The sequence below is a fragment of the Rattus norvegicus genome, chromosome 3 (genome assembly GCF_021556685.1).
Source record: "Rattus norvegicus strain SHRSP/BbbUtx chromosome 3, alternate assembly SHRSP_T2T, whole genome shotgun sequence".
NCBI lineage: Eukaryota > Metazoa > Chordata > Mammalia > Rodentia > Muridae > Rattus > Rattus norvegicus.
The window spans coordinates 59,923,983-59,949,771 of NC_141536.1; the positions used below are offsets into that span (position 1 = coordinate 59,923,983).

Consider the following 25,789-nt stretch of genomic DNA (forward strand, 5'->3'; position numbering starts at 1 on the left):
TACTGCTTGAAAGACGTTGCTGTGTATGTATGTGTGTATGTGTGTATGTGTGTGTATGTGTGTGTATGTATGTGTGTGTATGTGTGTATGTGTGTATGTGTGTATATGTGTGTATGTGTATGTATGTGTGTATGTGTGTGTATGTGTGTATGTGTGTGTATGTGTGTGTATGTGTGTATATGTGTGTGTATGTGTATGTATGTGTGTATGTGTGTATATGTGTATGTGTGTGTATGAGTGTATGTGTGTGTATGTGTGTGTATGTGTGTGTATGTGTGTGTATGTGTGTATGTGTGTATATGTGTGTGTATGTGTGTCTGTGTGTCTGTGTGTGTCTGTGTGTATGTATGCGTGTATGTGTGTATGTGTGTGTATGTGTGTGTGTATGTGTGTATGTTAATTCCTTAAAAACCACACATTTAATAATAACAAAAATAAACCAGAATGACAAATGGACAAACGACGGCATACGTTCAGAAGTATTTTTATAACACACAAGTCTTTTTTCTTTTTCTTTTTTTCTTTTTTTTTAAGATTTATTTATTTATTCCATGTATGTGAGTACACGGTCACTGTCTTTGGACAGACCAGAAGAGGGCATTGGATCCCATTACAGATGGTCGTGAGCCACCATGTGGTTGCTGGGAATTGAACTCAGGACCTCTGGAAGAGCAGTCAGTGCTCTAACCACTGAGCCATCTCTCCAGCCCTCAAGTCTTTTTTCTTAAATAGAGACTTTCTATGAAGCCCATGTCTGGACTTGCTGTCCTGATTCAGGTTCCCAAGGGCTCGGATGACAAGCAGGCTCCATAAAGCCTGGGGACCTTTGGTTAACTCAGAGGAGCGTTTTTGCAAGTGTTATTTCAGTTGACCTCAGCATTAAGCCGAAAGGTGAACAAGGATAAAGCTCTCTACTTACAAAGTAAAGAAGCTAAATTCAAGACGTTTCCAAAGTGAAAGGGAGTTTTATACATGTTAGAAAGCACCCTTTTCCCCTCCCTCCTCCCTATATCACAGACATGTGTCACCATGCCTGGGTTTGCAGTGCTGATTGTTCAACCCTCTGCCAACGGAGCTCTATGTCCTGCCATTATTTTGCCTGCATGTACGTCTGTGCGCAGTCTTCATGCAGTGCCTTCAGTGGCCAGAAGAGGGCGTCAGATCTGCTGGAAGTGGAGGTACAGCTGTGAGCGACCATGTATGTGCTAGGAATTGAACTGAGGTCCTCTGGAAGAGCAGCCAGTGCTCCAAACTGCTGAGCCATCTCTCTAGCCTGTAGTTTTGGCCAAGGCTTTTCAATACAAGCTACAAAATAGATTTAATTTACAGTTATTTCTCTAGGAGAAGGAGGCTATTCAGGACTGTGAGTCATACACCATGTTAACCCCATTTACTAATTAAATATACATAGAATTTATTTGTATACTAGTGGAGTTTTATACTGTACTTCATCAAGATCAATTACTTTCTGTACCAAATTATTTTATATAAAATTTTAGATTAAACAATTTCTGCCTAGAACCCATTAAAAAGAATTACCTTATACATGGTCAATTGCGTTATTTTCTCTTCCCTGCTCAGGAATGTGTGTGAGAGTCCCCTCTTTGCCTGTTTCGTATGTGTAGCTGAGGAATGTTTTTCTGTTGGCCTTGGATTTACTTTAGATTACGTCTTTCTTATTTAGCCTTCTCTTATTTTGTTCCTATAAAACAAAGACCAGCCTTCACATTACTCAAAGGTAAATTGGCCCGACACCAGTTTTTCTTTCAATTACCCTCATGGCTATAGCTCTAACCGTTTGCCTTTGTGATCTCTCAGCCATTTGCCACCGCAAAACATCAAACTCCTTAATTCATTCCTTTTACTTCACGATGTACCTTCTCCTGTCCTGTGTGTATTATTGCTACTTTAGAGCAGCTCTCAGACCTCGGTGCTCACCAGAGTGATCTAGACTACTTCTCTGAACACAAAGTTTGATTTAGTGGCTCTGGGACGAAGCCCCAGAGTTGGTATTTCCTTCTGTGTGTGAGCATCTGTGTGAGGACACATGGGCCAGATGTTGCCCTGGGTGGTCTCAACGGTTCTCCGCTTTATTCCCGGGACTCACTGGGCCCCACAGGGTAGAGAGTGCTGGCTGCTGAAGTTTGTCCTCTGAGTTCCGAGGTGTTGTTTTCTGACTTCCGGATGCAGGATAGCCAGTCACCGTTCATACACACCTAGAAATACAATACGTGGGATTTTAAACTGTGTTTTAAAAACCTCTTTCTATTGACATCCATTCAGCAGCTCTAATGGGAAAGGCATTGCGCAAAAACCAAGGAAGCAAGGTGATGAGGATAAGGGTCTCTTACTACAGCATAGAGGAGACACACGAGTCCACAGAAGCAGATGCAATCTAATAAACTGCTAAAGCCCACATAAGCCAAGTATGTTTGAAAGCAATGAGGCAGATGACGTATTATTAAAAATACCAAAAGAAGAAATGAGGTATGGGTGAGGGAGCATAATGGACGGGTGCTTTCTATATAACGCAGTGCTGGAAGGAGCTATTTATACTTGTGAGCGGTGCAGGATAAAACTTGAGTGGTACTCTGGGACCAAATCCCAGCAGACAATGGTGAAAGTATTGGATGGTTTTGTTTTGTTTGGACATCAAAAAGCAATGATGTGCACAGAGAACCACTATGGGATTCAGTACGGCAGGAACTGGTAGGATGGATTGGAAGAGAAAAATATTTAAGGACCTTCTTCCGGTACCAGAGAGACTTCCCTGAACTTTGAGTAATTATAAAATTGGGACTGTGAATGAAAAAGTAAGGGAAAGGGTTTTACTGGGAGATGGCATTTGATGTCATAACCTGTGTAGGAGTATTTTAAGACATCAATTTTTAGCACCTTTGGGAACCACTGGGGTCAACCTGCCTTTGACTGGAACTTGGATGGAGAGACGCATAACTGGTTCTGGATGTAGGCTGTTCCATTTGACCTCTCCTGGCCCCTAGTTTTAGGTGCCCCATGTTCTCAGGATATCTCTATCATCAAAATCTTCTGTTAAGAAAGTGTTCCATGTCAACCATTTATTTTCTGGTAAGATGTAGCTCAGCAACGGCATTTGAGGCTGCTATTATATATTTACACAAAATGAGATTTATTTCCCACCCTCCTATCTCTGCCCTCTCACTGACATATCCCAACCATACAGAACAAACATCTATCTGTAGTTAGAGCCAAGGCAATCTGTGGGAGTTCTTCGAAGATAAACACACGAGGAAGGAACTGGACCCACAGCACTGATCAGCAGCAAAGTCTCCCTGGGAAAAACTGTATATCAACCTAGAAAAAAAACCACATCATTTGGTGTATAAACATAAGCTACAAAGAATGAATCAGGAGAGAGACAACCGTTGTTTCTAGTTAATTCTTTCTTATAGGATTAAGAAATTACCTTTGCTGGGAATAAGTGTTTTGTTTTGTTTTTTTAACAAAAACAAAAAGCAACTCCTTTGAAGAGATACCAATGAATTATCCTGACAAGAAGAAAATGGCTGACAACACTAATTCCATATGTTCTGATAACATCAAAGGGACTCAGAAAAATCCAGAATTATGGGTCACCGAGAGTGCCGTTGGCCTGGGAGGAGGTATGATGGATCGTGACTATTAGACTCAGAAGGAATGGTCATATGCATCAAACCCTTCCCACTAAACAGAATCAATTTATTATCCCATTGATGGTAGAAATGAAGGATTAAATTTCTCTTTTAGCAATAAATAAAATCGTTACGGACTGTTTCTCCCACCACAGCTGCTATGAAATGAAAGAGAAGCCGCTCATCTGTCTCCGTTCTTCCTTCTTAGGTCTCAGCGATCGTTCTTCAATTGGCATAGCTAATCGGGTTTCAGGGTGTTGCTGAGTGTGGATCTGTTTTGATGAGATGATATCTGTTTGTTAAAAGTCTGTGCTCTATTATCACAGCCTGATCAATACCACTGATGAGTAAACGGGATTCTCTCGGTAGGCTGAACGCTATCTACTCTTTGAAGGCTCGCCCACGTCAATTCCCGCCAAGTGAGTGCACTGAGGTGGGAAACAAGGTCATATTTGTTCTGCACTAATTTCTTGCATTCTCGAAACACTGTGGGAAACCTACAAATAGTCTTTCAAGGTCACTAGCAGTGGGGGCTGGAGAGATGGCTCCGCGCTTGAGAGCGTTAGTTTCTCTTCCAGAGGACCCGGTTCACTTCTCAGAACCAGAGTGATGGCTCATAAATATAATCCCGGTCCCAGGAGATCAGGTTGGCCCCAAACTCACAGAGATCTATCTGCCTGCTCTCTGCCTCTGAGTGTTGAGATTAAAGATGTGTACCACCCACCATGTCTGGCTATTTTTCTTTTTTCTTTTTTACTTGAGATTTTAAGTTTGTTGCCAACAGAAACCACGTGCCATATTTCTTTTCTCTCCCACCACAGTTCCTTGATCCGGGAGGTCGGATGTCCGAGTCAACGCACAGCTGAAGTAGAGCAGCTGTGTCGGGGCAGAGAAGGGTGGGGCTAAAAGCCAGGAGCTTAGCTTGGGCAAGGCACAGAGAACTCTGTCTGAGGATGGAGTGGGGAAACAGAATTTAGTAGCCACTGCTACTGCTCTTCTCCACAGCTAAGAGGATAGGCAAGTCAGGAAGCTCCTGAAATGAGTGTTGGACAGTGGGTCTCTGTTCTCCAACATAGAGATTTGTAGCATTAAAAAACTGTCACTATTTTAAATGATTGGTAGTCACTATTTGTCCCCTTTTTGACATCAGTGGAAAAAGAAACCTTCATTTTTCTTTTTTTTTTTAAGATTTATTTATTTTTCTATGTATGTATGTATGTATGTATGTATGTATGTATGTATGTATGTATGTATGTCACTGTCTTCAGACACACCAGAAAAGGGCATCAGATCTCATTATAGATGGTTGCAAGCCACCGTGTGGTTGCTGGGAATTGAACTCAGGACCTCTGGAAGAGTAGTCAGTGCTCTTAACCACTGAGCCATCTCTCCAGCCCCTCATTTTTATTTTCTCTTCAGGTCTCTTTTCATATCTCTTATCTCTAGTGCTTTAGACTATTTTTTTTCCTTTTCAATCTTTTTTTTTTCTTTTCTTTTTTTTTTTTTCGGAGCTGGGGACCAAACCCAGGGCCTTGTGCTTGCTAGGCAAGCGCTCTACCACTGAGCTAAATCCCCAACCCCTCTTTTTCATTCTCTATGTGGTAGCCAGCCTCTAAAATCTACCTGGCAAACCTCACTTCATTGTTCACAGCCTGTTGTTTCGTTCTACAGTGTATAATTGACAGGATAAATGAGGATGGTGTCATGTCACTTCCTGTACCAGAGAACAGTTGATGCAGAGTCTATCCTGGATACTCTCACCAGTGTGCTTTCTTAACTGCTGTTCCTCTCTCATTTCTCTCTGTCTGACCACTTTATGGGAAAACACAAGCCTTGTCATTAAGACACTCCGGTAGCCTCTGCAGAGACCCTTGCATCAAGGGTAGTTGAGGTCAGCTAACAACCTTGAGAATGAACCTAGAAGTGGATTGGCTCAGTGTGACTGCAACTTAAGAGACTGGGAGTCAGCCCCAGCTCCCTACATTACTCCTGTGTTCATGACTTGAGTATTTCTTATTTACATTTCGATTGTTATTCCCCTTCCTGGTTTCCAGGCCAATATCCCCCTCCCCTTCTTTATGGGTGTTCCCCTCCCCATCCTCCCCCATTGCCGCCCTCCCCCCAACAATCACGTTCACTGGGGGTTCAGTCTTGGCAGGACCAAGGGCTTCCCCTTCCACTGGTGCTCTTACTAGGCTATTCATTGCTACCTATGAGGTCAGAGTCCAGGGTCAGTCCATGTATAGTCTTTAGGTAGTGGCTTAGTCCCTGGAAGCTCTGGTTGCTTGGCATTGTTGTACATATGGGGTCTCGAGCCCCTTCAAGCAATTCCAGTTCTTTCTCTGATTCCTTCAACGGGGGTCCTGTTCTCAGTTCAGTGGTTTGCTGCTGGCATTCGCCTCTGTATTTGCTATATTCTGGCTGTGTCTCTCAGGAGAGATCTACATCCGGCTCCTGTCGGCCTGCACTTCTTTGCTTCATCCATCTTGTCTAATTGGGTGGCTGTATATGTGTGGGCGACATGTGGGGCAGGCTCTGAATGGGTGTTCCTTCTGTCTCTGTTTTAATCTTTGCCTCTCTATTCCCTGCCAAGGGTGTTCTTGTTCCCCTTTTAAAGAAGGAGTGAAGCATTCACATTTTGATCATCCGTCTTGAGTTTCATGTGTTCTATGCATCTAGGGTAATTCAAGCATTTGGGCTAATAGCCACTTATCAATGAGTGCATACCATGTGTGTTTTTCTGTGATTGGGTTACTCACTCAGGATGATATTTTCCAGTTCCAACCATTTGCCTATGAATTTCATAGTCATTGTTTTTGATAACTGAGTAATATTCCATTAGATGTACCACATTTTCTGTATCCATTCCTCTGTTGAAGGGCATCTGGGTTCTTTCCATTTTCTGGCTATTATAAATAAGGCTGCGATGAACATAGTGGAGCACGTGTCTCTTTTATATGTTGAGGCATCTTTTGGGTATATGCCCAAGAGAGGTATAGCTGGATCCTCAGGCAGTTCAATGTCCAATTTTCTGAGGAACCTCCAGACTGATTTCCAGAATGGTTGTACCAGTCTGCAATCCCACCAACAATGGAGGAGTGTTCCTCTTTCTCCACATCCTCGCCAGCATTTGCTGTCACCTGAGTTTTTGATCTTAGCAGTTCTCACTGGTGTGAGGTGAAATCTCAGGGTTGTTTTGATTTGCATTTCCCTTATGACTAAAGATGTTGAACATTTCTTTAGGTGTTTCTCAGCCATTCGGCATTCCTCAGCTGTGAATTCTTTGTTTAGCTCTGAACCCGTTTTTTCTTTTCTTTCTTTCTTTTTTTTTTTTTTTCTTTTTTTCGGAGCTGGGGACCGAACCCAGGGCCTTGTGCTTACTAGGCAAGTGCTCTACTGCTGAGCTAAATCCCCAACCCCTATACCCCATTTTTTAATAGGGTTATTTGTCTCCCTGCGGTTTAACTTCTTGAGTTCTTTGTATATTTTGGATATAAGGCCTCTATCTGTTATAGGATTGGTAAAGATCTTTTCCCAATCTGTTGGTTGCCGTTTTGTCCTAACCACAGTGTCCTTTGCCTTACAGAAGCTTTGCAGTTTTATGAGATCCCATTTGTCGATTCTTGATCTTAGAGCATAAGCCATTGGTGTTTTGTTCAGGAAATTTTTTCCAGTGCCCATGTGTTCCAGATGCTTCCCTAGTTTTTCTTCTATTAGTTTGAGTGTGTCTGGTTTGATGTGGAGGTCCTTGATCCACTTGGACTTAAGCTTTGTACAGGGTGATAAGCATGGATCGATCTGCATTCTTCTACATGTTGCCCTCCAGTTGAACCAGCACCATTTGCTGAAAATGCTATCTTTTTTCCATTGGATGGTTTTGGCTCCTTTGTCAAAAATCAAGTGACCATAGGTGTGTGGGTTCATTTCTGGGTCTTCAATTCTATTCCATTGGTCTATCTGTCTGTCTCTGTACCAATACCATGCAGTTTTTATCACTATTGCTCTGTAATACTGCTTGAGTTCAGGGATAGTGATTCCCCCTGAAGTCCTTTTATTGTTGAGGATAGCTTTAGCTATCCTGGGTTTTTTGTTATTCCAGATGAATTTGCAAATTGTTCTGTCTAACTCTTTGAAGAATTGGATTGGTATTTTGATGGGGATTGCATTGAATCTGTAGATTCCTTTGGTAAAATGGCCATTTTTACTATATTAATCCTGCCAATCCATGAGCATGGGAGATCTTTCCATCTTCTGAGGTCTTCTTCAATTTCTTTCCTCAGTGTCTTGAAGTTCTTATTGTACAGATCTTTTACTTGCTTGGTTAAAGTCACACCGAGGTACTTTATATTATTTGGGTCTATTATGAAGGGTGTCGTTTCCCTAATTTCTTTCTCGGCTTGTTTCTCTTTTGTATAGAGGAAGGCAACTGATTTATTTGAGTTAATTTTATACCCAGCCACTTTGCTGAAGTTGTTTATCAGCTTTAGTAGTTCTCTGGTGGAACTTTGGGATCACTTAAATATACTATCATGTCATCTGCAAATAGTGATATTTTGACCTCTTCTTTTCCGATCTGTATCCCTTTGATCTCCTTTTGTTGTCTGATTGCTCTGGCTAGAACGTCAAGAACTATATTGAATAAGTAGGGAGAGAGTGGGCAGCCTTGTCTAGTCCCTGATTTTAGTGGGATTGCTTCAAGTTTCTCTCCATTTAGTTTAATGTTAGCAACTGGTTTGCTGTATATGGCTTTTACTATGTTTAGGTATGGGCCTTGAATTCCTATTCTTTCCAGGACTTTTATCATGAAGGGGTGTTGAATTTTGTCAAATGCTTTCTCAGCGTCTAATGAAATGATCATGTGGTTCTGTTCTTTCAGTTTGTTTATATAATGGATCACGTTGATGGTTTTCCGTATATTAAACCATCCCTGCATGCCTGGGATGAAGCCTACTTGATCATGGTGGATGATTGTTTTGATGTGCTCTTGAATTCGGTTTGCCAGAATTTTGTTGAGTATTTTTGCGTCGACATGCATAAGGGAAATTGGTCTGAAGTTCTCTTTCTTTGTTGTGTCTTTGTGTGGTTTAGGAATAAGAGTAATTGTGGCTTCGTAGAAGGAATTCGGTAGGGCTCCATCTGTTTCAATTTTGTGGAATAGTTTGGATAATATTGGTATGAGGTCTTCTATGAAGGTTTGATAGAATTCTGCACTAAACCTGTCTGGACCTGGGCTCTTTTTGATTGGGAGACCTTTAATGACTGCTTCTATTTCCTTAGGAGTTATGGGGTTGTTTAACTGGTTTATCAGTTCCTGATTTAACTTCGATACCTGGTATCTGTCTAGGAAATTGTCCATTTCCTGAAGATTTTCAAATTTTGTTGAATATAGGTTTTTATAGTAAGATCTGATGATTTTTTGAATTTCCTCCAAATCTGTAGTTATGTCTCCCTTTTCATTTCTGATTTTGTTAATTTGGACGCACTCTCTGTGTCCTCTCGTTAGTCTGGCTAAGGGTTTATCTATCTTGTTGATTTTCTCAAAGAACCAACTTTTGGTTCTGTTGATTCTTTCTATGGTCCTTTTTGTTTCTACTTGGTTGATTTCAGCTCTGAGTTTGATTATTTCCTGCCTTCTACTCCTCCTGGGTGTATTTGCTTCTTTTTGTTCTAGAGCTTTTAGGTGTGCTGTCAAGCTGCTGACATATGCTCTTTCCTGTTTCTTTCTGCAGGCACTCAGCGCTATGAGTTTTCCTCTTAGCACAGCTTTCATTGTGTCCCATAAGTTTGAGTATGTTGTATCTTCATTTTCATTAAATTCTAAAAAGTTTTTAATTTCTTTCTTTATTTCTTCCTTGACCAGGTTATCATTGAGTAGAGCATTGTTCAATTTCCACGTATATGTGGGCATTCTTCCCTTATTGTTATTGAAGACCAGTTTTAGGCCGTGGTGGTCCGATAGCATGCATGGGATTATTTCTATCTTTCTGTACCTGTTGAGGCCCGTTTTTTGACCAATTATATGGTCAATTTTGGAGAAAGTACCATGAGGAGCTGAGAAGAAGGTATATCCTTTTGCTTTAGGATAGAATGTTCTATAAATATCCGTTAAGTCCATTTGGCTCATGACTTCTCTTAGTCTGTCGACATCACTGTTTAATTTCTGTTTCCATGATCTGTCCATTGATGAGAGTGGGGTGTTGAAATCTCCCACTATTATTGTGTGAGGTGCAATGTGTGTTTTGGGCTTTAGTAAGGTTTCTTTTACGTACGTAGGTGCCCTTGTATTTGGGGCATAGATATTTAGGATTGAGAGTTCATCTTGGTTGATTTTTCCTTTGATGAATATGAAGTGTCCTTCCTTATCTTTTTTGATGACTTTTAATTGAAAATTGATTTTATTTGATATTAGAATGGCTACTCCAGCTTGCTTCTTCTGACCATTTGCTTGGAAAGTTGTTTTCCAGCCTTTCACTCTGAGGTAGTGTCTGTCTTTGTCTCTGAGGTGTGTTTCCTGTAGGCAGCAGAATGCAGGGTCCTCGTTGCGTATCCAGTTTGTTAATCTATGTCTTTTTATTGGGGAGTTGAGGCCATTGATATTGAGAGATATTAAGGAATAGTGATTATTGCTTCCCGTTATATTCATATTTGGATGTGAGGTTATGTTTGTGTGCTTTCATTCTCTTTGTTTTGTTGCCAAGACGATTAGTTTCTTGCTTCTTCTAGGGTATAGCTTGCCTCCTTATGTTGGGCTTTACCATTTATTATCCTTTGTAGTGCTGGATTTGTAGAAACATATTGTGTAAATTTGGTTTTGTCATGGAATATCTTGGTTTCTCCATCAATGTTAATTGAGAGTTTTGCAGGATACAGTAACCTGGGCTGGCATTTGTGTTCTCTTAGGGTCTGTATGACATCTGTCCAGGATCTTCTGGCCTTCATAGTTTCTGGCGAGAAGTCTGGTGTGATTCTGATAGGTCTCCCTTTATATGTTACTTGACCTTTTTCCCTTACTGCTTTTAATATTCTTTCTTTATTTTGTGCGTTTGGTGTTTTGACAATTATGTGATGGGAGGTGTTTCTTTTCTGGTCCAATCTCTTTGGAGTTCTGTAGGCTTCTTGTATGTCTATGGGTATCTCTTTTTTTAGGTTAGGGAAGTTTTCTTCTATGATTTTGTTGAAGATATTTACTGGTCCTTTGAGCTGGGAGTCTTCACTCTCTTCTATACCTATTATCCTTAGGTTTGATCTTCTCATTGAGTCCTGGATTTCCTGTATGTTTTGGACCAGTAGCTTTTTCCGCTTTGCATTATCTTTGACAGTTGAGTCAATGACTTCTATGGAATCTTCTGCTCCTGAGATTCTCTCTTCCATCTCTTGTATTCTGTTGGTGAAGCTTGTATCTACAGCTCCTTGTCTCTTCTTTTGGTTTTCTATATCCAGGGTTGTTTCCATGTGTTCTTTCTTGATTGCTTCTATTTCCATTTTTAATTCCTTCAACTGTTTGATTGTGTTTTCCTGGAATTCTTTCAGGGATTTTTGCGATTCCTCTCTGTAGGCTTCTACTTGTTTATTAATGTTTTCCTGTGTTTCCCTAAGTGTGTTCATGTCTTTCTTGAAGTCCTCCAGCATCATGATCAAATATGATTTTGAAACTAGATCTTGCTTTTCTGGTGTGTTTGGATATTCCATGTTTGTTTTGGTGGGAGAATTGGGCTCCGATGATGGCATGTAGTCTTGGTTTCTGTTGCTTGGGTTCCTGCGCTTGCCTCTCGCCATCAGATTATCTCTAGTGTTACTTTGTTCTGCTATTTCTGACAGTGGCTAGACTGTCCTATAAGCCTGTGTGTCAGGAGTGCTGTAGACCTGTTTTCCTCTCTTTCAGTCAGTTCTGGGGACAGAGTGTTCTGCTTTCGGGCGTGTAGTTTTTCCTCTCTACAGGTCTTCAGCTGTTCCTGTGGGCCTGTGTCTTGAGTTCACCAGGCAGCTTTCTTGCAGCAGAAAATTTGGTCTTACCTGTGGTCCCGAGGCTCAGGTTCGCTCGTGGGGTGCTGCCCAGCGGCAGCAACCAGGAAGACCTGTGCCGCCCCTTCCGGGAGCTTCAGTGCACCAGGGTTCCAGATGGTCCTTGGCTTTTTCCTCTGGCGTCCGAGATGTGTGTGCAGGGAGCAGTCTCTTCTGGTTTCCCAGGCTTGTCTGCCTCTCTGAAGGTTTAGCTCTCCCTCCCACGGGATTTGGGTGCAGAGAACTGTTTATCCGGTCTGTTTCCTTCAGGGTCCGGCGGTGTCTCTGGCAGGGGTCCTGCCGCTCCTGGGCCCTCCCCCACGGGAGCCCAGAGGCCTTATACAGTTTCCTCTTGGGCCAGGGATGTGGGCAGGGGTGAGCAGTGTTGGTGGTCTCTTCCGCTCTGCAGCCTCAGGAGTGCCCACCTGACCAGGCGGTTGGGTCTCTTTAATTACATTTCAAATGTTATTCCATTACCTGGTTTTCCCTTCGGAAACCCATCCCCATGCCCCTGCTTCTATGGACCCCATCTACCCACCCACACCCTCCCTCCTCCCTGCTCTGGCATTCCCCTACACTGGGGCATTGAGCCTTGACAGGACCAAGAGCCTTTCCTTTCACTGATGCAGACAAGGTGCCATGGGTCCATCCCTGTGTATTCTTGGGATGGTGGTTTAGTCCCTGGGAACTCTGAGGGGTCTGGGTGGTTGATATTGTTCTTCTTCTTATGGGGTTGCAAACCCCTTCAGCTCCTTCAGTCCTTTCTCTAACTCCTATATTGGGGACCCCGTTCTCAGTCCAGTGGTTGGTTATGAGCATCCACCTCTGTATTTGTCAGGCTCTGGCACAGCCTCTCAGGAGGCATCCATATCAGGCTCTTGTCAGCAAGCCCTTCTTGGCATCAGCAATAGTGAGTGACTCGGTTTGGTGTTTGTATATGGGATGGATCCCCAGCTATAGCACTCCTGGCATATACCCAAAATATGCTCCAACAAATAACATGCCCCACTATGTTCATAGCAGTCTTATTTATAATAGCCAGAAGCTGCAAACAACCCAGATGATGTTTCCCATCCTTCAAGAGAGGGATGGATACAGAAAATGGTACATTTACCCAATGGAGTACTACTCAGCTATTAAAAACAATGACTTTGGGGTTGGGGATTTAGCTCAGTGGTAGAGTGCTTGCCTAGCAAGTGCAAGGCCTTGGGTTCGGTCCCCAGCTCTGAAAAAAAAAACAAAAAAAAAAACCCCAAAACAAACAAACAAACAAAACCAAAAACAAACAAACAAAAAAAACCCCACAAAACCAATGACTTCATGAAATTCTTAGGCGAATGGATGGAACTAGAAAATATCATCCTGAGTGAGGTAACCCAATCACAAAAGAACACACATGGTATGCACTCATTGATGAGTGGATATTAGCTCAAAAGCTCAGAATACTCAAGATACAGTTCACAGACCACAAGAAGCTCAAGAAAAGGAAAGACTAAAGTGTGGATGCTTCAGTCCTTCTGAGAAAGGGGAACAAAAATACTCATAGAATGAAATACAGGGACAAAGAGTGGAGCAGAGACTGGAGGAAAGGCCATCTATAAATCGTTTCTTTAGTCTCCTTCAGCATGGCATGCTGTTTGGTTCCACGGCAGCCGTCCTTCTGTTAGCAGTAAGAATAAATGCATTTAATCTAAATTTGAATTGAGTCTTAAGTCTCTTTTTTCCTTTTTCTTCTTTTTTTGGTCTTTCCCAGTGAATTCAAATGCTACAACAGCCTTGTTTTATATTTTCCTCCAGCTTGCTGTCCAGTCTTGTGTCTGCTCTCCTAGTCATCCAGGCTGGGTGGCTTCTCCATGGAGCCCAATAGTTCAAGTTTTAAAAAGTGTATGCACATCATCAGAACAGAACATTAGAGATAATTATGATCAAAATGTCTGTTATGTGAATTAAGCTTTCCTCTTTAACACAGCATACATGCAAATGGGAAGGTTTACTTTTACTCAGCGGATTCAGCATTCATATTAAAGAAAAGTTGTGTGATGATAGGCCATGGCAACTGAATATCTTAAACCAGAGATAAAAAAATTGATATCCAACACTTCAAACTCTCCAGTATTTGTATACAGGATGCCAGACCAAGGGTATATATTCAAGACTATACTCAGAATACTTTGTGGTACAATTTGTTGACTTCCCAATATGCACGCTTATATTCTTGCCTGGCAGTCTGGCTCTCTATGGTCCCTTCTGTGCTGGGCTCTGTTTGGGGACGTATGCAAATCAGGGTTTCCTGCCTTGGCTTCTCCTAGAGAGACTTTCTGGCATTGGTCCGTGTTCTTCCCAGTACACTGTCACTTGGTTCACTGTACTGATTCTTGCTCCACATTTCTTCTGAGTTCTTTGCAGCCCTGCACTGTAAGAATACATTATTGACCCCCGTCAAAAAACAGAAAACAATGAGTCTATCAGGAAGAAGAAAAACAAACAAACAAAACAAGCCACGGGTGTTAAAAATGAGGACAGAAATTAAGACCATGGAGAAGCCAGCATGTATCTTTGGTTAAAACAACAACAAATCATGTAGAATGTCCATGTTTTTTTTAAAAATACACTTTGAAAGCAGATGTTTATTCTTTTCCAGGAGCAGACTCTGGGGTAGAGTGGGAAGACTGCACAGGTGGGCTGCAGGTCACTTCCAACAGCCAATTTAAACAGCTTTCGTGTCTGAGCTTTGAAGGTTGTGATTGTGGCTGGAGTAGTTACATTGAAGGGAAAACTTCTTAGACTATGTAAGAGTAAATGTGAGAGGGACATGAGAGGCATGTGTACCCCAATATGCTCACAGAAGCTATCTTGCAGCACAGCCCCAGTCTTTGGAGAGCAAAGTCAGCTTCCCTTTCAAGAAGGAAAAGACAGGAAATGGTTAAGTAGAGAGTAAGCAGGTGGCCAGTTAGTCAGAATCAAGCAGGCAGATTACTTCCTCTGCAGATTCTCCTGATATAGAATAAAAATTTCTCAGAGTCTGCGGGGTTAAAGCATGAGCATCTCTGTGGGATCCCAGGCATCACGGGTTCCTGGAGAGCTGGAGTCTTGGGACAGTTCTCTTCTAGCTCACAAAGAACTGCCTCACCTCTTTGAAAAGAGGTTTTAATCAATAGGAAAAACAATTCCCACTGGCACGAGGACCAATTCAACCTGTCTTTGAGAATATCACTTGTCCCTGGCATTTGAATGCTGTTGGCCACGACACACTTTCAATGATGAGAGCTGAGAGGCTTGGAAGTATGACAGTCAAATGCTGGGATCTGTGGATAAAGGATTTCCAAGACAAGCTGTCTATAGCATTAAAGACTCCTTTTGTAGTAACTGATCTCTTTGAAGTATTTACCACGGATCCAAATGCAACAATAAAAACAACACTATGTGTCTATAAAGTGGGAGATTGATTATATGAGCGAACAAATCCTGTTTTATCACGAAAGTCACAGTGAGTTCAGTTGTCTCACAACAACGTTTCTGGTTATCCATAGATTGGGTCTCAAAATTTGTAGGAATAAGTTTCAAACTTTGATTACATGAAATTGAAAAAAACCTCCATGTATCAATCAAAATGTATACCTTAAATATTTTTGACGACTTTGTTTTATTAATAGTGGCATTATAACCCTCCTCCCAGTGTCCGAGGCAGGGAAGGATTAGACTCTTACATACTACCTCTCATGACAATATCGCTAATTGCTTTTGGAATGCAGCTTGTCTAGACCTGCCTCAGTGAATGCTTCACAGACATCTAAGTAAAGATTTAAAGCTGTAGCCCTTGATATGAGGTGTAGAAACCCCTGTGAATTCTAGACATCGTTTGAGGGGTCAGCCGAGGCATTATTAGCCTTTTTAACTCTCATTCTCTCAAGGAGTGCAAAGGGAGGTTTCCCAGAGGACACAAGCCATGGGACATCCTCGAAGAGAGTTCAGAAACAGATGGGAGAACCCCATTAATCTTCACCATCCATTAGGTCAACACTGGAAGACTTATAGAAACACAAAAGGAACATTCTCCTCATGCTTTTATTCTGGAAAATATACCTTATTTTATTTTTATGTTTCTTAGAATATGTGTAAAGAAAAAGAAATATTCTAAATACTTTTCAGTTTTAATTTCCTATATGGTAAATTGAAAGGTACTTAAGGGAGAAGTGGCCATAAGTAGAGAATTCCTTGAGGTTTGTGCTGGTTGGGTTTTGTTGTTGTTGTTTTCATTTATTTTTATTTTTTTATTTTGTCAACTTGACCCAAACTGGAGTCATTATTTTTATTTTTTTATTTTGTCACCTTGACCCATTAGGGAAGAGTTAACATCTGTTGAGGAAATGACTATATCAGATTAGCCCATGGGCATGTCTGTCAAGTATTTTCTCAATTGATGATTGATGTGGGATAAGCTTAAGTGTGGGAGGTGCCTTCCCAGGGCAGATGGCCCTGAGGTGTATAAGAAAGCAAACTGATTTAGTCCCTGGGAGCTCTGGTAGGATCTGGTTGGTTGATAGTGTTGTTCTTCCTATGGGGTTACAAACCCCTTCAGCTCCTTCAATCCTTCCCCTAACTCCTCCATTGGGTCCCTGTGCTCAGTCCAATGGTTGGCTGCAAGCATCTTCATTTATATCAGTAGGGCTCTGGCAGAGCCTCTCAGGAGACTTCCATATCTGGCTCCTGTCAGCAAGCACCTCTTGGCATCAGCAATAGTGACTGGGTTTGGTGGCTGCATATGGGATGGATTCCCAGGTGGATATATGGATGACCTTTTCTTCAGTCATACACATGGAGGGACTCATGATTCCAGCCACATATGTCGCAGAGGATGGCATTGTCCAGCATTAACAGGAGAAAGCCCTTGTTCCTGTGAAGGTTCATTTCCCAAGTGTAAGGGAATGCCAGGGTGTTGAGGTGGGAGTAGGTGGGTGGGAGTGGAATCATCTTCACAGAAGCAGGGGGAGGGGGAGGGGGAATGGGACATGGGGGGAAAGGGATAACATTTGAAATGTAAACACATAAAATATCCAAGAAAAATAAGATTAAAAAAAAGAATAAAGCTGTATATGTAAAAAAAGAAAGCAAACTGATCAATCTACAGGAGCAAACCAGTAACCAGCACTCTTTCATGGTCTGAGCTTCAGCTCCGGCCTCCAGGTTTCAGCTTGAGTTCTTGCCCTGGCTTCTCTTGATGATGGACCTGTAGGACATAACAAGCCCTTTCCTCCCAAGTTACTTCTGATCACGGTATAGATCATGATAATAGGAAGCAAACTAGGACAAGGGTCTCAATTGTTAAGATGGCCATACTTTATCAGATTGGACACTTTATAAGGTATCCATCCCAGTGACCAAAAAGTTTTAAGATCTGAACTGTAAAACATTATGGTGGCATTTGGTTTTATTACAAGTTGTTTTGCACATTTTCTTTGGAATAGATTTTCATTAAATATTGAGATTGAACATCTGCATACTTTGTGGCTTACAATTCCACATCCCCATAGGCACTTAACAGAAATTTGCACATTCTCTTAGGGACATATACAAGAACACTCACAACCATCTTAGTATAAAACTGGAAGCACCTCACATGTCCATAACTTGTAGAACCAATTTCATGTATGCAATCATATGAGCAATTGCATTGAGACAGAAGCAGAACAAAGCGAGGTGAAAGATATGTGCCTGGTTGGTAAACACCATAGAGAACAGCAAGGGGACGCTTGTCATAAAACTCAGGACAGTTGCCTTGTCAAGTAGGTGGGTGAAGTAGGCAGAGAGATAGGAAAACTTTCTGGTTTGCTAGTGATGTTTCTTGACCTATGTGACAGAGCTGGTGGCACTTGGTTTGTGGTGATTTGTGCTTTCGTTCTCTGTCTCATATTTCCCAATATGAAAGGCATGGACGCCTCTCTTTCTATGTTTATAGTTACTGAGCATCTCTGAAGACCAGTAATGAAAATAAGCACAGACGATAATCTGATGCATGGTTTAGAAGTTAATCTTACTAGAATGTTTCCGTGCCTTCTGTAAAAAGAAATGCTACAATGCAAGGGCAGCAGCTCCACTTCTTCCTGGCATCAGGGTCTACCGTTATCTCTGTGTGTCTAGGTTTCTCTCTACTGGGTTCCAAGTTATCACTGAGGCTGGATGTCCCAGGACCCAAAGGAGTGGGTTCACTGAGATGGCTTTCCTAAGTGTGAGGCTTTGTTTTCAGTGGGTATCAGAAGCATCTCAGTGGGCCAGGCTTCGTGAGAAACGCCCGGTCTTCTTTGAAGCATGAAATAAACTTCAGGTCATTATGCCTGGAACCTGCTTCTGTAAGGGGATTTTGTAGAGGGAACTCATCTTTGAGGTCACCTGTGTCTAGCAGTGTCACAGTGTTTTTATTCTCCACACAGATCCTGACTCTTCACTAACCTGATTGTGCTGGACAGGAGCGCTCCCAGCTCGAATACTCTTGTGCTTTACAGTCCTTCGTAGTAACTTAGGTACATAACAGGTTCCACAGCAGCTTGGCTACCCCCATGTTTGCATTAGGGTTACACGTACTCAAGTACACGTTAAGTGGTTTTCCTACTGGCTCATAATTTTAGTTACGTCAAGGTTTTAGTCATCCAGGAGAAAGGTTGTATTACTCTGCTGATGTTAAATAAGCTATAAATCTGGCCAGAGTTGACAAGCTGAGGCACGTCTAGACTTCAACTTGAACAAGGATAAGCTTTATTTTCTCTTAGAGCATGGTGGGAGTATCACACTGAGCTTTCCCAGTCAGCTCATCTGACAATGAATCTGAGGACACTGAGGCTTACAGAGTATTTTAGTAAAACACGGGGTTGTGAACAGACTTGTGAGCTGGTATTTCAGCATTCCTCTAGTAACACTTGGGCAGGTTGTGGCAAACGTACACTGGGATTGCTAAGATGTCAAACATACATACTTCAGATGTCCTCAGTAATTTACTGGTCCTCTTGTCCCTTCTTGTCACTCCTGGTCTGATGAAAATGCTGATGGCTGTTCCGGGGATGAGCACAGTAGTTTTAAAGATTTATTTATTTATTATATGTGAGTACACTGTCTCTGTCTTCAGACGGACCAAAGAGGGCATCAGATCCCATTACAGATGGTTGTGAGCGGGGTTGGGGATTTAGCTCAGTGGTAGAGCGCTTGCCTAGCAGGCGCAAGGTCCTGGGTTTGGTTCCCAGCTCCAAAGAAAACAAACAAACAAACAAACAGATGGTTGTGAGCCAACATGTGGTTGCTGGGATTTGAACTCAGGACCTCTGGAAGAACAGTCAGAGCTCTTAACCACTGAGCCATCTCTCCAGCCTGAGCACAGTAGTTTTAGAAGCAACAGGAAACACATTTTTTTTTTTTTAAACATCTCAGGAACTCCAGAAGTAGACTGGATAGCTGAACTTCCCCTCAAGATGGAGATGAAATACTGACCTCAATTATCTCAACAGCCTTGCAGCTACCAAACGTAGTCCTTTTGCAGTAGCCAAGTAACTTCTGAACCATCTTAGCTCTTTCACAGAGCCTTGTTTAAGAGGAAATGGCTCTGGGCTGACGAGATGATGGCTTAACAGGGAAGAGACTTGCCCTCCAACCAGAAGACCTGGGTTTGGTTCTTGGACCCCACATGGCAAAAGGAGAAAAAAAACCAACAACCACAGTTGTTCCGGATTGCCACAGGAGTATACACACAATAAAATATCATAAATTTTTCTTTTTAGGGTAAAGAAATGATTTCTCAGAAAGGTGGTAACTTCGGTGGGGCCAGAATTTTTACTACAACCCCGATTCTTCCCATTCTCTGGACATCTTCCAAGCACACATCACATGATAGGAGCTTTATATAATGGTTAGAAGTAAGGTGGTTCACAAGGGGCTATCTGGTATACAATGTGCCAGAAGTTGTATCGATATGTCTACATCTTTACATACAGCATTTGGGGGGAGGTTAATAGCATGAGGTCAGTATGCAAAAACACAAATGTTTTTCCAGACACACTTGGCTGTAGTAGGGGGAAGGCAGGATTCCTATTTCTTGGCACAAATACATTAGCTTTCTGTGATGGTGTACTACTGGATGAGGTCGCCATGAGGCACAACATGACCGTTTAAATTTAAATGAATTGAGATGTAAAAACTGGAAGTTGGACTTTGATGGTACCTGCCTACAATCCCATATTTTAGGGGGTGGAGGACAGAGAACTAGAGGTAGAAGGTCATCCTTGACTACACAGCAAGTTTGAAGCCAGTCTGGGCTACACAAGAACCTGTCTCAACAAAACACAGCAACCCAACACAAAAAAGTGCCACTTATGTCCCCATAACTCCTCATTGGTTTCAGTCATGCTAGTCACATTTTAAGTGCTGAGAACAGCAATTTGGTTGTCAAGGATTGGAAAACTTTAGCTATAGAGCAGTCCCCCCATTGTGGAAGTACTGTTAGGGGCACCCTCTCCAGAGGCACCCCCACCAGACAGCTGGCAACCTCAAGCCTTGAGGGCAGAAGAACTGCAAACAAGCTCCAAAGAAACAGAAACCCCATCTGAGCAAAATTCCCTAGATGAAGGAAGCACTAGGCCAGGTAACTGGGCATAGACAGGAACAGATTTTCTTCTAAATTCCCCTCTGCAGAGACAGGGTAGGGGACGTGGCAGATTTGATGGTGGACTTTTAGAAATGTTTGGTTGGCCCAGGGTTCTTATCTTTTCTCACCCGGTTTGAAAGCTCTTCCCTGATTGGTCTCATTTCCTCGTCTTCTCTGCAAACCCAAGTTCTGCCAATCAGAGTCTAATTGGTACCCTATAAATTCAGACTAAAGCCTATAGAAGGCAGAGACTCCTGTTCTTTTCAGGGGATGAGGCCTGAACGAAGAGTTCATAATCCAGTTCCCAGGCAGCTCGCTCAGGAGAGAAGACCTTTAAGAGTCACTGGAGAGATATTGGTCCCTGGTACTCAACCAGTGGCTACAGGAAGTAGGAGTTGGGGAAGACCTATTTGTCCTCAGCCTCTGAGACACTGCAGATGAGATGAGACTCAAACCGGCTGCTTCCAGCCTCCGAAAGCTGTAACACTCCCCAAGGTTGTCAGTAGAGGGCCACAGGCTTTTAATCCTAACACTGTAGCACAGACACAGGCAGGTGGATCTTGTGAATTGGAGGACATCTTCATCTTATCCTGAGTTGTAGGTCAGCCACGGCTGACCCCTCAAGCCAAAGCAAGCAAGCAAGCAAGCCAGCCAGCCAGCCAGCCAGCCAGCCAGCCAGTGAGCGAGCGAGCAAAAAGCAAACAAAACCTCCAAACAAACCACAAAACATTTCTCAGAGCTTCTATGGCTCCAAGATAGTATCCTCCTGTGGACAAGAGTTCAAACTTATCTTATTTAAATCCTGTTTTATCCGGTTTAAAGTTGTTAATCATGATGAATTGATAATAAAGTACCTCCTATTTACGTTCTGACGTCTGTGGATACCATTCTTGGAGGAGGGTAACAAAGAACCAGGTTGAAGACCTGGCTTCCGCTGATCACTGAAGCGCAATTGCAGGAGGCAACCAAACATGAATTGCTAGCTAGAGCACTTTCCTCTGTAGCTCTAGTCTCTTTCCCTAGATTCAAAAATTTGAGCTCCTTATATAAACTGAAGTGTATGTTTCTGTTACAGTATGACTTCTGCCTTCACAAAGTCTTTGGCTCTTTTGCAGGAAAAGAAACGCATAAATAAGAATTAAATGAAGACATACATCGAAAGTGAACAGACATGCTTAGGGAAACAATGCACGCGGAGAGAAAGGCGTGGGGGAAGTGCCAGCTGTACGGAGGCAAAGCCGCAGTAAAAGAACCCGAGGTTGGTGGAACAAAATGGCGGTGAGGCCACTGGAAGAAGGAAGCACGGAAGGAGGCAGATGAGGACAGAGCTTCTGTTTCATTTAAGGAAGCACAGGCGAATGAATACGCTCTTGCAAGAGCAAAGGATAATCTACATTAGAGGCTATAGAACATCGAGACTCAATAACTGATAAATCAAAACCAACGTTGCTATTTTTCTGTGCAGCGATGTCACTGGTGACATCTGAGTTTGTTTGATGAAGATAACGGAAGTAAAATATGAGGAAGTGGGAGCAATGACTGGATGAATGGAGGGGACGTCGGTTAGGAAAAACCCTTAGCTCTTTAATTCTTGGCCTGAGTCATCTCTACCTCCTCTGGTGACTTTTATCAAGCTAATGAATATGGTTGTGTCTTTTTGTTCAGCTGGTGCAAGGAAGACAAAATGTTTGAGATTATGTGCACTGTACTGGAAGGTGAACTGAGGTTTAATTTTTTTTTTTGAAGTAAGATCTACTTCTCTAGATCCTTGCCAAAGGATCTCTTTCCTCTGTTATCAAATGCTCAGGAATGTATATCTGCTTTCTTGGTCATCCACCGAATCCCAGTCACACCCAGCAGGAGCAGATTTGCCCTGGTGGGATGATGTACACTGACGCTGAAACAGGGTTCATGAACTTAAAAGTCAGAAGAGCAAAGGGAATTCAACAGAGACCTGAGGTAGTTCCACAAAAATAGATATTACTAGGCCTTTGTAGCTTTTATATCATCTGAAAATCAAGTATAAAAAGATGCTAAGCCACCCAAATAGAGTGTCTTCATCAAACCCCTCTATTCAGGGCTCAGGGATCTACCCAGAAAAGGAGAAAAGATTGTTAAGAGCTGGAGGTGATGGATGACTCCAAAGAAAGTGTCTTCCGGATACAACAGAACTAATTCACATAGGAACTTACAGGAATTGTGACAGCATGCAAAGGACCTACAGAGAATCAAGCCAGATGGAGTCCTAGAGTTGAGAGAGTGAAGTGGACACAGCGTCCCACCTTTAACCCAGAAGCTATCTGAAACTGGTACCCATCATGAGCAAAAGAAAATTACTTTTCTCCAGTGGAGTCTCACTAGGTATAATAACTACACTTTAAACAAAACAAACTCAATAGTATTTTTGCAGACAACACCTTTTCAAGTAAACAAACAACAACAACAGCAGCAGCAGCAGCAGCAGCAGCAGCAGCAGCAGCAGCAGCAGCAGCAGCAAGAAACCCCAAAACAACCATTAGCTTGAAGGCTGTATAAAAAACACATCTCCAAGTGGGCAAGATGGCTTGGTAGGTAAAGGTACTTGCCACGAAGTTTAACGACCGGAGTTTGATGCCCTGGATCCACATGGTGGAAGGAGTCTACTGGAAGTTGTCCTCTGACCTCCACGAGAGTGCTGAGCGCAGTGTTAGACACTAAGTAGGTGATGAGAAGCGAGACTGATGGGATACTGGCTCTATCGCTTAAAGGATCGGTTTTTGACCTAGCAGGGGAAGTAGGGTTGTTCACTAGGCTTGGCTCCATTGCCAGATCAGCAGCACCACAACTACAATTCAGGTTCTTAGGCATCTGTCCCAGAAAATAGCCTCCAGGCGCTCGGGCCACATCCAAGGACGCCACACCCATAGGTTTGGCCATTGCGGGTGTGCTGTGTAGTTTGGCTCTCCTCCTGTCCCTTTGGGCCAATCTTGGATCCTCTGGAACTCACCTGCTCTGCAGGTACGCCAAGCCGAGGCGCGGCGAGGCGCGGCGGCGGGAGTGGCCGAGGCGGGGAGGGGCGGGGCGAGACTGCTGTGGGCGGGGACAGAGCCCGTTGAAGCTCCAGGCGCAAGGCCCCTGCCGCCAGTCGCCGCGGTGACTGCCGGGATGCGCTGCAGCGAATGGTCGCGCGGGGCGCCGCTCTGAGTGACCTTTCACCCGTGCCCAGCGGCCTCGGGCGGCAGCACAAGGCGGAAGCCATGGCGGAGGCGGCGGGAGAGGCGGGCGCGAGCGAGCGGGACCCAGACGCGGTCCGCGCGCGTCGGCGGCTGCGGGTTCTGTCGGGCCATCTGCTGGGCCGGCCCCAGGAGGCTCCGAGTACCAATGAGTGCAAAGCGCGGAGAGCCGCGTCGGCGGCCGGGGCGTCGCCCGCTGCTTCTCCCGCCGCGCCGGAGTCGGGCACCATCCCCAAGAAGCGGTGAGTAGCGGCCCGGGAAGCAGCTGGCGGTGGGAGGCCACGTGCGGCCTGGGCTGAGGGAGAGGAGAGCACGGGAGTGGGCAGGGAGTTGCCACGGTGGGCGGAAGGCATTCCGGTCCCTGCGAGTACATCAGCTTGCAAGTGACCAGCCTGGGAGTGGACCTGACACACAGGACTCTGTCAGGAAGGGGCGGGATGGCTTGGCCGGATTTTGGTCTCTTTTTGAAGGAAACACATTTCATGACCTCATGGGGAGAAGGTTTAAGTGGATCTCCTCTCTCGTTTTTTGATGATAGAAACTCATTCTCTATTTTGGAACGGGTAGCAGGAGGGTTCTTAATCTACGAGGAAGAGGTGTAAATTTGCACTAGATAATCAGATTTCTGGAAATTCTATAAAGCCTGGGTGCGGGCAGGCTGGGGTGGGGATCATTGGCACTCTGGAGAAAGGTGTTGAGTGGTTTCTGTAGGGTAGGTTACCACTTCCTTATGGTCGTGGGTTCTAACTTTAAGGGAGGAAACCAGTGAGTGAGTGAGATGCAGTAAGTAGACTGCAAGCATTAGTGACTTAAGACTTTGGTATTCCAGCTACTGATCCCGTAAGAAGCTAAAAGACAGGAGTCTGAACGAAGAATGTTTGTAAAATCTTAAGACCATTGGAGGAGAATCTCTTATGTCTGATGGAAGCTGTGGAGAAATGGTGTTTTCTGAGATTATCAGTTTGGAAAAACTTGGAGAATGAAAAAAAAAGATTTTGCTTACTTGAATGTGTACTTTCAAAGTGCTGGAGATGGGGCTAAATCCATTATTTTTAAGATTCTAAGCTATTAGGTAGGTGCAGAATCTTCCCTTTTACAGATGAAGAAATTAGAAAACTTTAAGACGTGTGCTGCATGTAGCAGATACCAGTGTTACAGTTTACACATCAAAAGCAAATCACATGGACGTTTATTAATTCAACCCATGTAAGTTCTTACTGCATACACACTGTACCAGAAATGCAGGGATTCTGAAATGTGCTATTCACTGTAGGGCACTAAAGTAATACAGTATAAGAAATTTAGCTGATGATTGAAACTCATGGTTTTTGAGTATATGTATTTGTTAGAATAAAGGCTTTAATAAGCCACAGTTTTCTGTGTAAATCTTGACATTTGTAATGAAAACAGCCTACCAGAGGGGGAGAATGTTCATGGTAGACAAGCAGAATGGTGACAGGTATAGAAAGTGCAGGAGTAGAAACTGCCTGACTCAAGTGTACCAGAAACTGTGAGAATGACATGGGATGAGGGCTCTAGAGGGGAAACGACGTCAGACTGACTTTTCAGAAAGGACACACTGGAATGGAAAGGAAGACTTGGTTGGCACTGTGATGGCTGGAAACAGATCTAGGTTTGAATTCCATTAGGTCTTTTTTTTTTACCCTCTAAACTTTCTGTCTCTCTCAGAGCTCTGTCCCCTCATTTTAAGAAAGATATAGAACTGGATGTGGTGATATACACCTTTAATCCCAGCATTTGGGAGGTAGAGGCTGGAGACCCTGTTTTAGAAAATGGAAACCAAACCAAACAAAAACAAAAAACAAAAGCGCTAATTCCTGCTTTGCATTTTTGCTTTGGCAACAGAAAAATGCAGCTGAAAGATGTTCACTGTACTGTCTGTTACACAAGCTCTCAACAGATAGCTGTGGTTGCTTATGTCCAAAGACAGACAGTGGTTATGAATCTCAACTCTTAATGCATAATGCCGGGACTCTGAACTAAGGCGTACCAGTTTAAGAATATGAGGAGGTGCACGGTTTCCAGAATTTGGTTACTTGGTGATAGGAGAGGGTAAAATTGATAGACACTTATATTCTCTGGTTTCACTGAAGTTTTATTAGCTGTTATGGGGTTTAAGATTTTTCATTTTTTCCAATGGCTTTATATACATGGCTATTTTCTCATTTGCATGTATCTGTGTGATTAAACATTTATATGTGCACTTAACATTATTAAATTCAGTAGGCAGGGCAGATTTCCTTAAGACTGGATTTAGTGACCTTTGCCTTCAACATTTG

The 25,789-nt window shown here is 43.1% G+C and overlaps 1 protein-coding gene and 1 long non-coding RNA gene across 2 annotated transcripts in view; one reads left to right on the forward strand and one right to left on the reverse strand.

Moving 5' to 3' along the window:
- Positions 1–506: 506 nt before the first annotated feature.
- LOC148006488 (uncharacterized) lies at positions 507–23,315 on the reverse strand. The gene is made up of 4 exons (XR_015683612.1): positions 23,264–23,315; positions 1,796–2,216; positions 1,540–1,702; positions 507–1,305 (listed from the first exon to the last, which is right to left on the reverse strand). It is a non-coding gene; the product is annotated as an uncharacterized LOC148006488 (long non-coding RNA).
- Positions 23,316–23,418: 103 nt separating this feature from the next.
- Positions 23,419–25,789, forward strand: part of Agps (alkylglycerone phosphate synthase) — a 98,056-nt gene continuing 95,685 nt past the window's right edge. The window contains 1 exon segment of the mRNA NM_053350.2: positions 23,419–23,731. Within this exon segment, the coding sequence (NP_445802.2) occupies positions 23,436–23,731 (296 nt within the window). The 5' untranslated portion in view covers positions 23,419–23,435.